The sequence below is a fragment of the Prunus dulcis genome, chromosome 1 (assembly GCF_902201215.1).
Source record: "Prunus dulcis chromosome 1, ALMONDv2, whole genome shotgun sequence".
Taxonomy (NCBI): Eukaryota; Viridiplantae; Streptophyta; class Magnoliopsida; order Rosales; family Rosaceae; genus Prunus; species Prunus dulcis.
Genome location: NC_047650.1, coordinates 32,837,604 through 32,849,025, shown reverse-complemented (window position 1 = coordinate 32,849,025; position 11,422 = coordinate 32,837,604). Strand labels below are relative to the sequence as shown.

At 38.3% G+C, this 11,422-nt stretch overlaps 1 protein-coding gene and 1 pseudogene across 1 annotated transcript in view; both read right to left on the bottom strand.

Moving 5' to 3' along the window:
• LOC117618382 overlaps positions 1 to 901 on the bottom strand; it is a 4,343-nt gene extending 3,442 nt beyond the window's left edge. The window contains exon 1 of the mRNA XM_034347965.1: positions 550 to 901. Coding sequence (XP_034203856.1) covers positions 550 to 901 — 352 coding nt within the window. The remainder of the gene's footprint in view (positions 1 to 549) is intronic.
• Positions 902 to 4,166: 3,265 nt separating this feature from the next.
• Positions 4,167 to 10,579, bottom strand: LOC117618372 (annotated as a pseudogene).
• Between the last annotated feature and the right edge of the window lie 843 nt (positions 10,580 to 11,422).

Below are 11,422 nucleotides of genomic sequence, written 5' to 3'. Positions count from 1 at the left end.
ATTGCACTAAATGGAAACTGCATTGCCTAAAACTCAAAATGCATTGCATAAGCCACTGTTTACTTACCAATATTAGGATAGTGCAACCCGAAACAGCTCCTATAGAGGCTTCTCCTCCCTTCTTTGCTTTTGCTTTTGCTTTTGTGGTCAAGGATTCATTCATGTAGGCTGAAACAGCTCTTGCCCACGAATAGCTTGAAAGTGTGTCTAGATTCACACAGTGCTCAAATAATTTCAAATGCAAAGTCGATGAAGAGTTGGCAAAAAGGAATGTTATGCACAGCAGAATCAAGATTAGGCTGACCGCCTCCTTGTCGTAATCGACTTCTTCTTCTTCTTCTTCTTCTTCAGCTTCTTTCTTTTCTTTTCCTTTGTTCATTTTTTTCTTTTGCTCTGTCTTTGCCTTTTCTTTCTTCGGTTGGTTTGCCAAGGCAATTGTCTTTTGTAATTCTGCTTCTACCTGGTTTTTTGATGGTTTTCCCTTCTCTCCAAAGTGCCTTGTTCTGAAGGTAGAAGTGTACCTATCATTGACAAGTTTGACAGATTTGCCTTCATTTGGCAGTCCTAGAATCTGTGTCACTGCATTGCCTGTGATTTGGAATGATTTGGTTCCAAATTTGAAGGACTTTGTATCCGGATCAAATGTCTTGAGCAGCTGTACTAAGTCCAGGTCCGACTTATTCATGTTATTCATGTCGATTCTTTGGTGGTAAAACAGCTCGATCAAGTTCAAGAAAGGGGTTTTCTTGAGAAGCTTCTTCTGCCTTTCATTGAGCTTGTCCTTTATGTCTCTAATGATGTTGTTGAAAGCATAGGCATTGCACCGAAATTGGACATAGTCCGGGTGCTTTGCTTTCCGATCATAGTTTGGCTTTGGCTTGTGTTTAATCTTTTGAGCCATCGTTTTGATTCTGCGCTTTGGTTGGTTTTCTTGTTCCATTTTGTGATACGCACTGCAATTTGTGGTCAAAATCTGCAACAAACAACCAGAAACTGCTGCTCAAAATTTGATGTGAAATCAAACCAAAATGCAAAGACAGCACTGAAACTAATATCAAAACACGTTTGACTTCATGAGCAGTTATAATATTCCCATAAACTCTAGCAAAAAGCACTCTGAAATTGAATTATGGAACCAGAAACTGCATTGCAGTTTCTGGTTCAAAATCTGCTACAAAAAACCAGAAATCAAAATTTGCTACAAACAGCCAGAAATCAAAATGCAAATACAGTACTGAATATCAAAACATGTTTGACTTCACGAGCAGTTATAATATTCCCATAAACCCTAGCAAAAAGCTCTCTGAAATTGAATTATGGAAGCAGAAACTGCATTGCAGTTTCTGGTTCAAAATCTGCTACAAACAACCAGAAATCAAAATGCAAAGACAGTACTGAATATCAAAACAAGTTTGACTTCACGAGCAGGTATAATATTCCCATAAACCCTAGCAAAAAGCTCTCTGAAATTGAATTATGGAACCAGAAACTGCAATGCAGTTTCTGGTTCAAAATTTGCTACAAACAACCAGAAATCAAAATGCAAACACAGTACTGAATATCAAAACACGTTTGACTTCACGAGCAGTTATAATATTCCCATAAACCCTAGCAAAAAGCACTCTGAAATTGAATTATGGAACCAGAAACTGCATTGCAGTTTCTGGTTCAAAATTTGCTACAAACAACCAGAAATCAAAATGCAAAGAAAGTACTGAATATCAAAACACGTTTGACTTCATGATCAGTTATAACATTCCCATAAACCCTAGCAAAAAGAACTCTGAAAGTGAATTATGGAACCAGAAACTGCATTGCAGTTTCTGGTTCAAAATCTGCTACAAACAACCAGAAATCAAAATGCAAAGACAGTACTGAATATCAAAACACGTTTGACTTCATGAGCAGTTATAATATTCCCATAAACCCTAGCAAAAAGCACTCTGAAATTGAATTATGGAACCAGAAACTGCATTGCAGTTTCTGGTTCAAAATATGCTACAAACAACCAGAAATCAAAATGCAAAGACAGTACTGAATATCAAAACAAGTTTGACTTCACGAGCAGTTATAATATTCCCATAAACCCTAGCAAAAAGCACTCTGAAATTGAATTATGGAACCAGAAACTGCATTGCAGTTTCTGGTTCAAAATTTGCTACAAACAACCAGAAATCAAAATGCAAAGACAGTACTGAATATCAAAACACATTTAACTTCATGAGCAGTTATAACATTCCCATAAACCCTAGCAAAAAGCACTCTGAAAGTGAATTATGGAACCAGAAACTGTTTCTGGTTCAAAATCTGCTACAAACAACCAGAAATTTTGAATCCAACGATTTTGAATGGTTAATCCCTATAAACGAAGCAAAACCTAAACGAAGAGTAGTTTTGAATCCAACGATTCATCCATTTTTCCAAAAACTGCATTGCATAAAGAACAACATGCAAAAATGTGTAATCCCTAAAATCGAAGACAAATCTGTGTTAGAGGGTCATTTTCTTACTGTTTTTTTCCCAAGAGAGTGAAAATCGCTTCGATAGGTCGTCAGTGGTTGTCGTTGTTGGTGGTGGTTTCTGCTCGTCGTCGTTGCTCGTCGTCGTTGCTGCTCTCGTCGTTGCTGCTCGTCGTTTCTGCTCCTCGTTGCTACTCGTGTCGTCGTTGCTCGTCGTCGTTCGTTGGTGGTGGTCAGTGAGGAACTATCGGCTGAAGCACTCTGAAGTTGAAGATGAAAGGTCGCGCGAAAGGGTTTTTGGAACTGATTCAATTTGAGTAGTGTCGTTTTTTGTTCTGTTTTGAGTCTTGTTATGTCGTTTTGACTCTATATTTGACAATAAATCACAATGGCACATGTTGTAATTGTAGTGCTCTTCAATGTTATTTTAGTAAAAGTAGGTGTTACTTTATTGTCTTTGGTTTTATATTAATTAAGTAAAATTGTATATCTATCTTTCAAATTAGTAAAGTATTTTATGTGTGAAAACTAAAGCTCCCATGTTAGGCCACTTCAATTAAGGTAGCACATGAGGAATGATTGTGAGAGACGAGGAAAATAATTTAATTGCTGAATGCATTTAAAATGCAAAGAGATTGAAAAACATAGCATTTGAATTTGCAGCACAACACAAGATTCTAAAGAAACAAAAGTAGAAACGCTAAGGCTTTCACTAATAACGCATGAACAGAGCAATAATATAATAGATATGAAGATTGTGTGATGCCTCTGGTGGATCGATCCATATATTTCCAATCTTGAATGGACCTACATATTTCAACAAGTAGTACTATTTTTTTGACAATCTTTGCAATTCTCACATCCATACAGGCTACAGCTCAAGCCCACTTCCTTCTCCAGGCTATTTGTTATTTACTTTCTGTGTTTTTGACCATAACTTATAGAGTAATGTATATTTTAATTTGATGGCACACAACACATATGCAGCAAGTCAATTAGCTGTATCTCCATGCAACTCAATTATTTCCTTCTCATTTTTGTTTTGTCAAATGCAAACCAACATTCAAAGTTGTCAACCCCTTTTACACCATTACATGTTTGATTAGTTAAGATGTATATTGTATGTCATGGGTTTAGCTCTATGTCTATGATTGTTGTATACTGTATGGTTCTAGCGAAATTGGTCACGTAACTAGGACGTGAAGAAAAGTTGTATAGAAAGGGTTGTAGGCAAGGGCGGAGTTACCCTTGAAAAAAATAGGAATTTAGTGTCATTTTTACGAAGTTCATTCTATCCACTCTACCCCAATAGCTGGAAAAAAAGAAAAACATAGGCAAAACTTTGATTGCATATGCATGATTAGGTGGGAGAGTTCCACTTCCACAAACCATTTCTGGGTCAACATGGTGTAACTGGTGGAGATATATTCATTTGTAGAGGCCGATTAGATTACCTTTAATTAATGCATGGATGGCTATATATGATGCTGCCTGCTGGTTTGGCAGAGAGACTAGTGACCGCATGGTGAAGCGTTTGAATCTCTTCTATGTGAAGTTTAGCAGCACAGCACGTAAGGCTTGATCTGTGGGGGTTGCCATGGTTTCTCTGCACTGCAACGGCTTACTCAACATGCAGAGAGAAAGCGTTCCAAACAAACCCAGCTAGCAAATTACAAAGAAAGAGTTGAGAAATATAGAACTTTGTGAGAACCAGGATATACAGGCTCATGCCCGGATATATTCATATAATTTGTAACAATACAAAGGGCATCTCACAGTTCATCCATTAGCCATGACAAGCATAACCATATCCTTGGATTAAAAGCCAAACATAAGTAAACTAGCCAAGGAGAGGATCAACATTCGAATGATTTACATGCCAGACATCAGACCCCATATACACACGAGGATTCTACCAAAATACATTCAAAATAAAACTTTATGGTTCTGATAATTCAAGCCATGAACCAAAGAAAAAAGGGCCACAGGATCAATGCCCCTTTATAACCGACGCTGCTTCTTGCATGCAGGCATTGGTGTGGAAGGGCCTAATTGCTCTAACTTTTTATGTGCACGCTTTCGATACACAGAAGTTACAGTAGTTTCTCTTGATTAGAGGAATGCAGAATCAAGAAACTTAACATCCTCCACAAGTAACTCCAAATTTTCTTTCATCAGCAAAAACATCACTTCATTCTCATTAAAATGGAACATATACCCCATTTGGATAATCTTGCTCAGAGCATCTGCTGCAGTAGGCCTCACCTGTGCTAACTGTCCTCGTGAGAGTTCATCAGCAAAAGAAGCAACAAATTCCAGATCATCTTTCCCATCCTCATAGCCTAATTCATCAATGAGCAAATGCGGAGAATTCTTCTCCCAAAGAACCAGCTTTAATTTTTCCACTTCAACTGTTGTACTTGCAGATGGCTTTAGTTGATAGCAGACTTGAATCGGTTTGTCACTCTTGTACACAGACAGTACAACTATTGATCTAGCGACCTCGTGTCTCTCTTTCACTGGCATATTTACCTCAGGACCAGCTAGAAAACCCAGAATAATTTTGATTAAACCCCTCCCAATTAATCTCTCTCTTGGATCAACCTTTTCACAATGCTCAAATGATAGTGTGCCGCTCACATTGCACTCAACTGACTCAGACATCTTTCTAACTCTGAGTATTTCATAAATTGCATGTAGTCTTCTTGGAGTAATATAACACTCGCTTATACTCTTGGGAATCCACACAAACAGAGGAACCTTATTAGAGCTGGAGAAAATCTTTTCCAGTTGCAAGTCATCAGCAATAAATACTTCCTCTCTGCTCACCAGATATATTTCATCAACCGTGTCCATTGTGGCAGGTAATTTAGTCAAGTTCCGCTTCAGAATATCTTCTACCTGTTGATTCCAGCTGTCTACCACAAACTCCCAAAAGGAGCAGCACTGCAACAGTTACTTGACCATTATCCCTCAAAGCCCATGAGTTCCATAGCAGCAAGTAATCGTTGATGGAAGGATTTTCTGCAACTCCAAAGGCTGAAGAAAGAAAGGGAAGGAGCCCTTTCTTGTAAAACTTCTCAAGACAGAACAAACGCGAACTAAACAGATTTTTCCTATCATGAAGTACACAATCCTGAGAATTAGCCCATACACCTGTACCCTTTGAGCCAGGTATCCACACCTGAAAGTTGCATTTATCTTGATCTTTAGGACTCCATTGGAACTTGTTCAGGAAGCCATAAATACTTGTAATTACACCCCTGTCTGATAGTGACAAAAGAAGCCCAGAAAGAAGAGAACAAACATCCAATGGGTCTACCTTCACACCAATATCTCTCAACTGATTCTCGTACAAAAAAATGCTAGTTCCGTAAAAAGATTCATCAATGCTTGGAGCATCTGACCTCTTAAGAATTCTTTCCCATGCTGGATCAAAGAGAACACATTCTTGTGGAATTTTGTAACCCTTCATGGTTTCAAACATCTGCTTTCGGCAACGTTCTGGCGTAAGTCACCCAGTAAAGGCTCATCATCAGACCTGGACCTTAAATGCTTGATGCACTCCAACAATGATATCATACCATCTGAAGCAAATAGTTCAGGTTGAATTGGACTGTGGAGACCTTTAGCAACAAATGAAGCTCCTCGTTCAAAATCCGTGATGACACCCAACATCTGGAGTTCATCCTTGAACTTATATATGCCAATACCATAGTGTGCGTCATCTATGAGAGGAAGATCAACAAAAAATGAGATCGGTCCCCAATTAGAGCCGGAAATAATTGATTCACCAGGTGTCTTATAACCATGACGTGTTTTCAACCACTTCTCACACAACAACCACTTCAGTTCAGAGCGCTGTAAAGACATATTTGGAATCAGCTCTCTGATGCAACCTAACAACAACATCGTTGTGGCAGGAGCTAACCTAGAAGAAGACAGCAGGGAATTAAACCGAGCACCTATCATCTTAGTTGCTCCGGTAGAGTCAACCACCACTCCAATAGCATTCAACTCATCAGTGAACTGCCTAATTGCATCCCCATAATATGATTCCTCTATGGCAGGGACCTGAAGAGCATTGAACAAAGCACCCCATCTTGGATCAAGAAGAACAGTTTCTGAAGGGGTTTTAAAACCCAAAATTGTCTTTATCCAAGGTTTATATTTAATCTTTATAATCAAGCCAGCAGCTCCAGATCCCAAGCATCTGATACATTTAAGAATCAACAAACCACAACTACCAGTCAGGGAAGGCAGATTTGAAGTTAAAGTCATATTCTCTGCAATTGATTTTTGCACCTCCTCCAGACCATATGTAACTCCAAGCAGCCTTAATTCTGATAAGAAAGAACCTAATCTGCTTCCATAGAATGCTTGATCAACAATAGGAAGATTCGTAATTTTTAAACCGGTTTCAGCTTCTATCTCAGATGGCAAAAGAATAGATCCCTTAGGAGCATTATAACCCTGACGAGTCTTCACCCATCTCTTATCCTTCACAACATCCAACCAGTCCTCATCAATCATATTTCTTCCTCTACAAAAATTAATGAAAGTCAGCAAAGAAAACGTGCACAGTTTGTTCATTCCAGGAGAAGCAAGGGAATTTAACCAATTAGCAACCAGCCTCCGCACATCATCTGATCCAAGTCCCACACCCAGAAATTTCAATTCATCTTGATAAAGATTGATTCGGTTCATATAAAATTCCAGGTCTAAAATGGGGACATCCATCAGAACATCCTTCATCATATCAATAATAGCTTTCCCTGTTTCATCTGGAAGAATGGCCTTTCTTGGAGGAACATAACCTGAATATGTCTTCATCCACTTTCCATCTCGAATGCTTCAATGAAAATCGAAGGTAAAGGTGAACCTTTATTCCGAAGTAATCTGATCCAATCGAGTAGCAAAAAGGCCTGCTCACTTGACAGTTCATGAGATGCTCTGTAGCACCACATCTGGAGGACACAACTCCGGTAAGTCCACAGCTTTACTATGCTTGCTAATAAATTGAAGAAGCTCCTTCTCAGGCATAGATTCTCCCAGAAACAGACTACTTTTAGAATAAACATACCCTATATCAACGTAATTTTGTTCCACAAATGGGTTTTGAGGTCCAAACAACTTCATCCATTTGCTATCTAATGCAGGGACAAGAGTAACGGTTCTTTGCATTCTAACATGGTCAGCCCCATCAATAATTGGGATCCTTCGACAAATATCAGATATGCTATTATCATCAAGGAAGCCTTTCCTGTGGGTGTGATAAAGGAAATTGGACAATGTAACTGCAAGATTTGGTTCCTCACCTGATACATGATTCTGAAGCAATGAAGCGTAATCGTGTGCTGAACAAGAAGACACTCTTGCTTGGCCAAGCCAATTCCTGACAGACCAATTCCTTCTGCAAATTGGTTTGTTCTTTAAAAGAGCTTTCTGTGTGCTATTGGGAATGATATACACACCAGGACATCCAAACTCCATATTGCACTTGCTCAGCCAAGTGTGAAGCTCCAGCTCCATAGCATATTGAACCTTCAGTGTCCCTGGAATTCCTGTTATGGTTTCAGCAATTGTACACAATTCCAAGTTTGATGTATTTAATAAGAGGTATGGTCTTAATACCTTTTGCAAACCTTTTCTCATTATCAACAATAAAACCAAGTAGTTCAACATATACCTCATCAGATAACAACACAATATTGCAGGATTTGATGCATTTTGTGTACCAATGACCACTAGCAGCTGCCGCATCCAGAAAGTCCAGAACTGCACTGTATTTTTCGAGGTCCAGAGATGAATGCAAGACCTTATTCAATGAAGATAAATTGCTTGAAATAGCCCCTTCACTTTCCATTTGAAGGACTAGGTCCCTGAATTTTGGCAAGACCCGAACTGCTTGTTCAGGCGTTATGAATAAACAACTCTTACCAGAAAATATTTCAGAAGGCACTATCCTTAGACATCGCAAACTAGTTTTTATGGACTCTCTTAAGTTGTTGAACACGGGAATTGCCGAATCTTGGGCAGGTAAAAACTGAAATGTCTGATCCACTGAAGGAAAGAGTTGAAGTTCTCTCACACAAGACTGGAAAGCATTTACAAAGGCTGATGGGACACAATCAAGAATTCCCAAATTCCATACATTGTCCAACAGTATAGATTCTCGTGAAGAAGCAAGGATGAAATCAGCTTGAATTACAAAGGGGAAGTTTGTGACCATTGCTGTAGGAAGGAAAGCAAATATACCAACAGAAGACATTCCCCTTCTCAGTCTTTCTCCAAACGGGAAAGCAAGAGTAATCACCCATTTCTCCACATCCATCCTTATACTAACTTGATTCCCAGGTTTTACTGGAAATGCCTCTCTCCACAAGTAATACTTGCACAACTCAGTATCACACTTTTTCTCTTTTACTGAAAGTTGCACAACACGAGAATTGGCTCTTTCGTCGCTCAAATCCATATGTTCAGTCTCACTAAATATAGAAATTGTAGAGACATCATCAGCTTCTTCAGGATCACACCCACGTACATATAACCGCTTTACCTTGGATAAGAACAGGAGAATCTCTGGGTGAAGCTCTGACAGCTGTGCCCTAACAGCCTCCACCTTGTCAGGCTTCAGGGGAAGAATAAACGTAGTTGTTGGCATGATCTTGTTGACACCATATACATCACATATGCTTGATAAATGAGGTTTTCCACTAACCCATTCAGGAACTACATAGCCAATACCACAATCTTGGTTTGGTTCTTCCGTAAATCTGACCCGATATCTGTTGCTAAATATATGAGGCTGTGAACTCACAAGAAACACACTTTTAAATCCAATTCCTGCAAGCAAACATTGGTATTATGAGTTCAACTTGATAACCAATGTTCAGAAGGCTCCTATTGTTAACTCCAACTAATAAGGAAGGGAAGCATGCAACTCAAAATGTTAGCTTTTTTTTTTTTTCAAAAGAATTTAGCTAGCTCTGATTACAATGGGAACATTTATTATGAATTCAAGACATGCTGCAAGTGTGCATCTGAAGGCAACAACTTAGTAGAAGATCTAGACTTCAAAAACTTCCTAATTCACAGAGGGAGAAGTCAATAAGGAGATTTTTTTTTCATTCCTGTTCATTTTTCTAGATCAAGATGTGAAATGCAGGAAATACATACTCTGTTTTTCTCCTTGCAATAATTTCATCATAAGGAATCGCAACTTAAAGTTAAAAAGTAATATAAGCGTTTTAAAATGAAATAGGGCTTGTTAATAGTTTACCTTTTTCTCCAATAAAACCCTGCTGCCTCTTTCCCTTCTTTTTAGAACGGCCTATGCTGCAGATGGAATCAATATTCTTCCTGGAAAAGCCAACCTCATTATTGAAAACAAGCAGAGTAGCTGGTGCTCCAGTCCCAGTTATGTCTTTCTTGGTCAGCACAAATTCCAGCGTTAGTTCTACCCCTTTTTTGTATTCATTGTCTTCTGCGTTCTACAAATAAAAACCCACAAAGAAAAAAGTCACGAAAAATAAAAACAGAAGCCTAACATTGTTTATAAAGTTCATTGAAGTTTTGACCAGAAAGGAAAAAATTGAAACTTGCTTCAACAAAACAAAAAGAAAAAGAAGCAAAAGACCTGTATGAGCTCCATCAGGAAATGGATGTCTTTCTGGTACAGTTCCGCAGATAAACTGGTGACCGCATGATGAAGATCGAGGATTAAGGGGTTTGGTTCTTTCTTCCCAGATAAACTTTTTAGTCCTTAGCATGTGAAGTTTAGCAGAACGCAACTTTTCATTTGTATGGCTCGCCGCCATGGTTGCCCTGCACTGGCGTACCAGACAAACCAACTAACAATTACAAACAAAAAAAGAGAAAAATATAGTAAAACGTGAGAATAGTCACTCATAAGAAGGAAGACAGAGAGAAACACCTGCTCAGAAATCTCGAACTTTTGGTCTTTTGGAGCTCCGGCAGAACAATGAGGCAGCTTGGGTTTTTGCTTTGGAGAGTTCTCACAGAGAGAAATTAATATGACAACTACGCAAATTAGAAAAAAGTCTTCAACTTTATTTAGACAAACCAAAAGGCTCAATGTGGGTTGTTGCAAAGTTCATAACGAGTAATGGGTAGGTTTTACATGGCTGGTTGCCTGGGAGAAAGTGGTGGCAGGTTAATTAAGAGAAGGAAGATCATGCAATGATGTTTCTGTATCTGCATGAAAGACGTTTGACATGACTATCTTTTTTACTTCGTGTCCTCATTGATAAAGGGCCCAACTGAGCTTTTGACGCCTTATTTTAAAAGCACTCTTCTAGTTGGTCATGGAAACGCTGGTTTGGTTACTCTTCTTCTCCAACGAATTTATGCATTTTGGTTTTGTTTTTCTCCTACTACCAGTCAGCATAAAAACTAAATTCCTTATTAGAAGAAATTAATGAATGGCCAGAAGAAAACAATTAATCACTAGAGTGAACTATTAGTATTGTATTTTCAACCACTTCAGTTGAGGGCATGGAAGAGAAATGAGTTGACTCAACCCCGAAGATTTGATACATTTAAGAATCAACAAAAACCAAATACTCTTAAAGCTCAACAACTTAATTTGTGCTTTAAATATAACTATTTCAAGTTTTGGTAGATAAATTATACGTTAATCAAAGTGTTCAAATTAGCAATGTAACTCACTTTTCTTGGTTATATTGGAGAGAATATCTTAATTCTAACTCGTTACCTCACTTCCCCACACCACTTAAACTAAACCAAAAGCAGCAAAAAGAACTCCCTTAACCACTCTAAGTCTCCGAGGTTCAAGTATAATGTGGTTTTATTTCCATGGGGACCAATGCATGTTTTTCTAGACATGATATTTGTCAAAGATTAGGAGTTAATATACTAATTGAGTAATTTCTATCGAGATCAAATTTTGATATTTATTATGGCTTTTGTTTAATGAATAA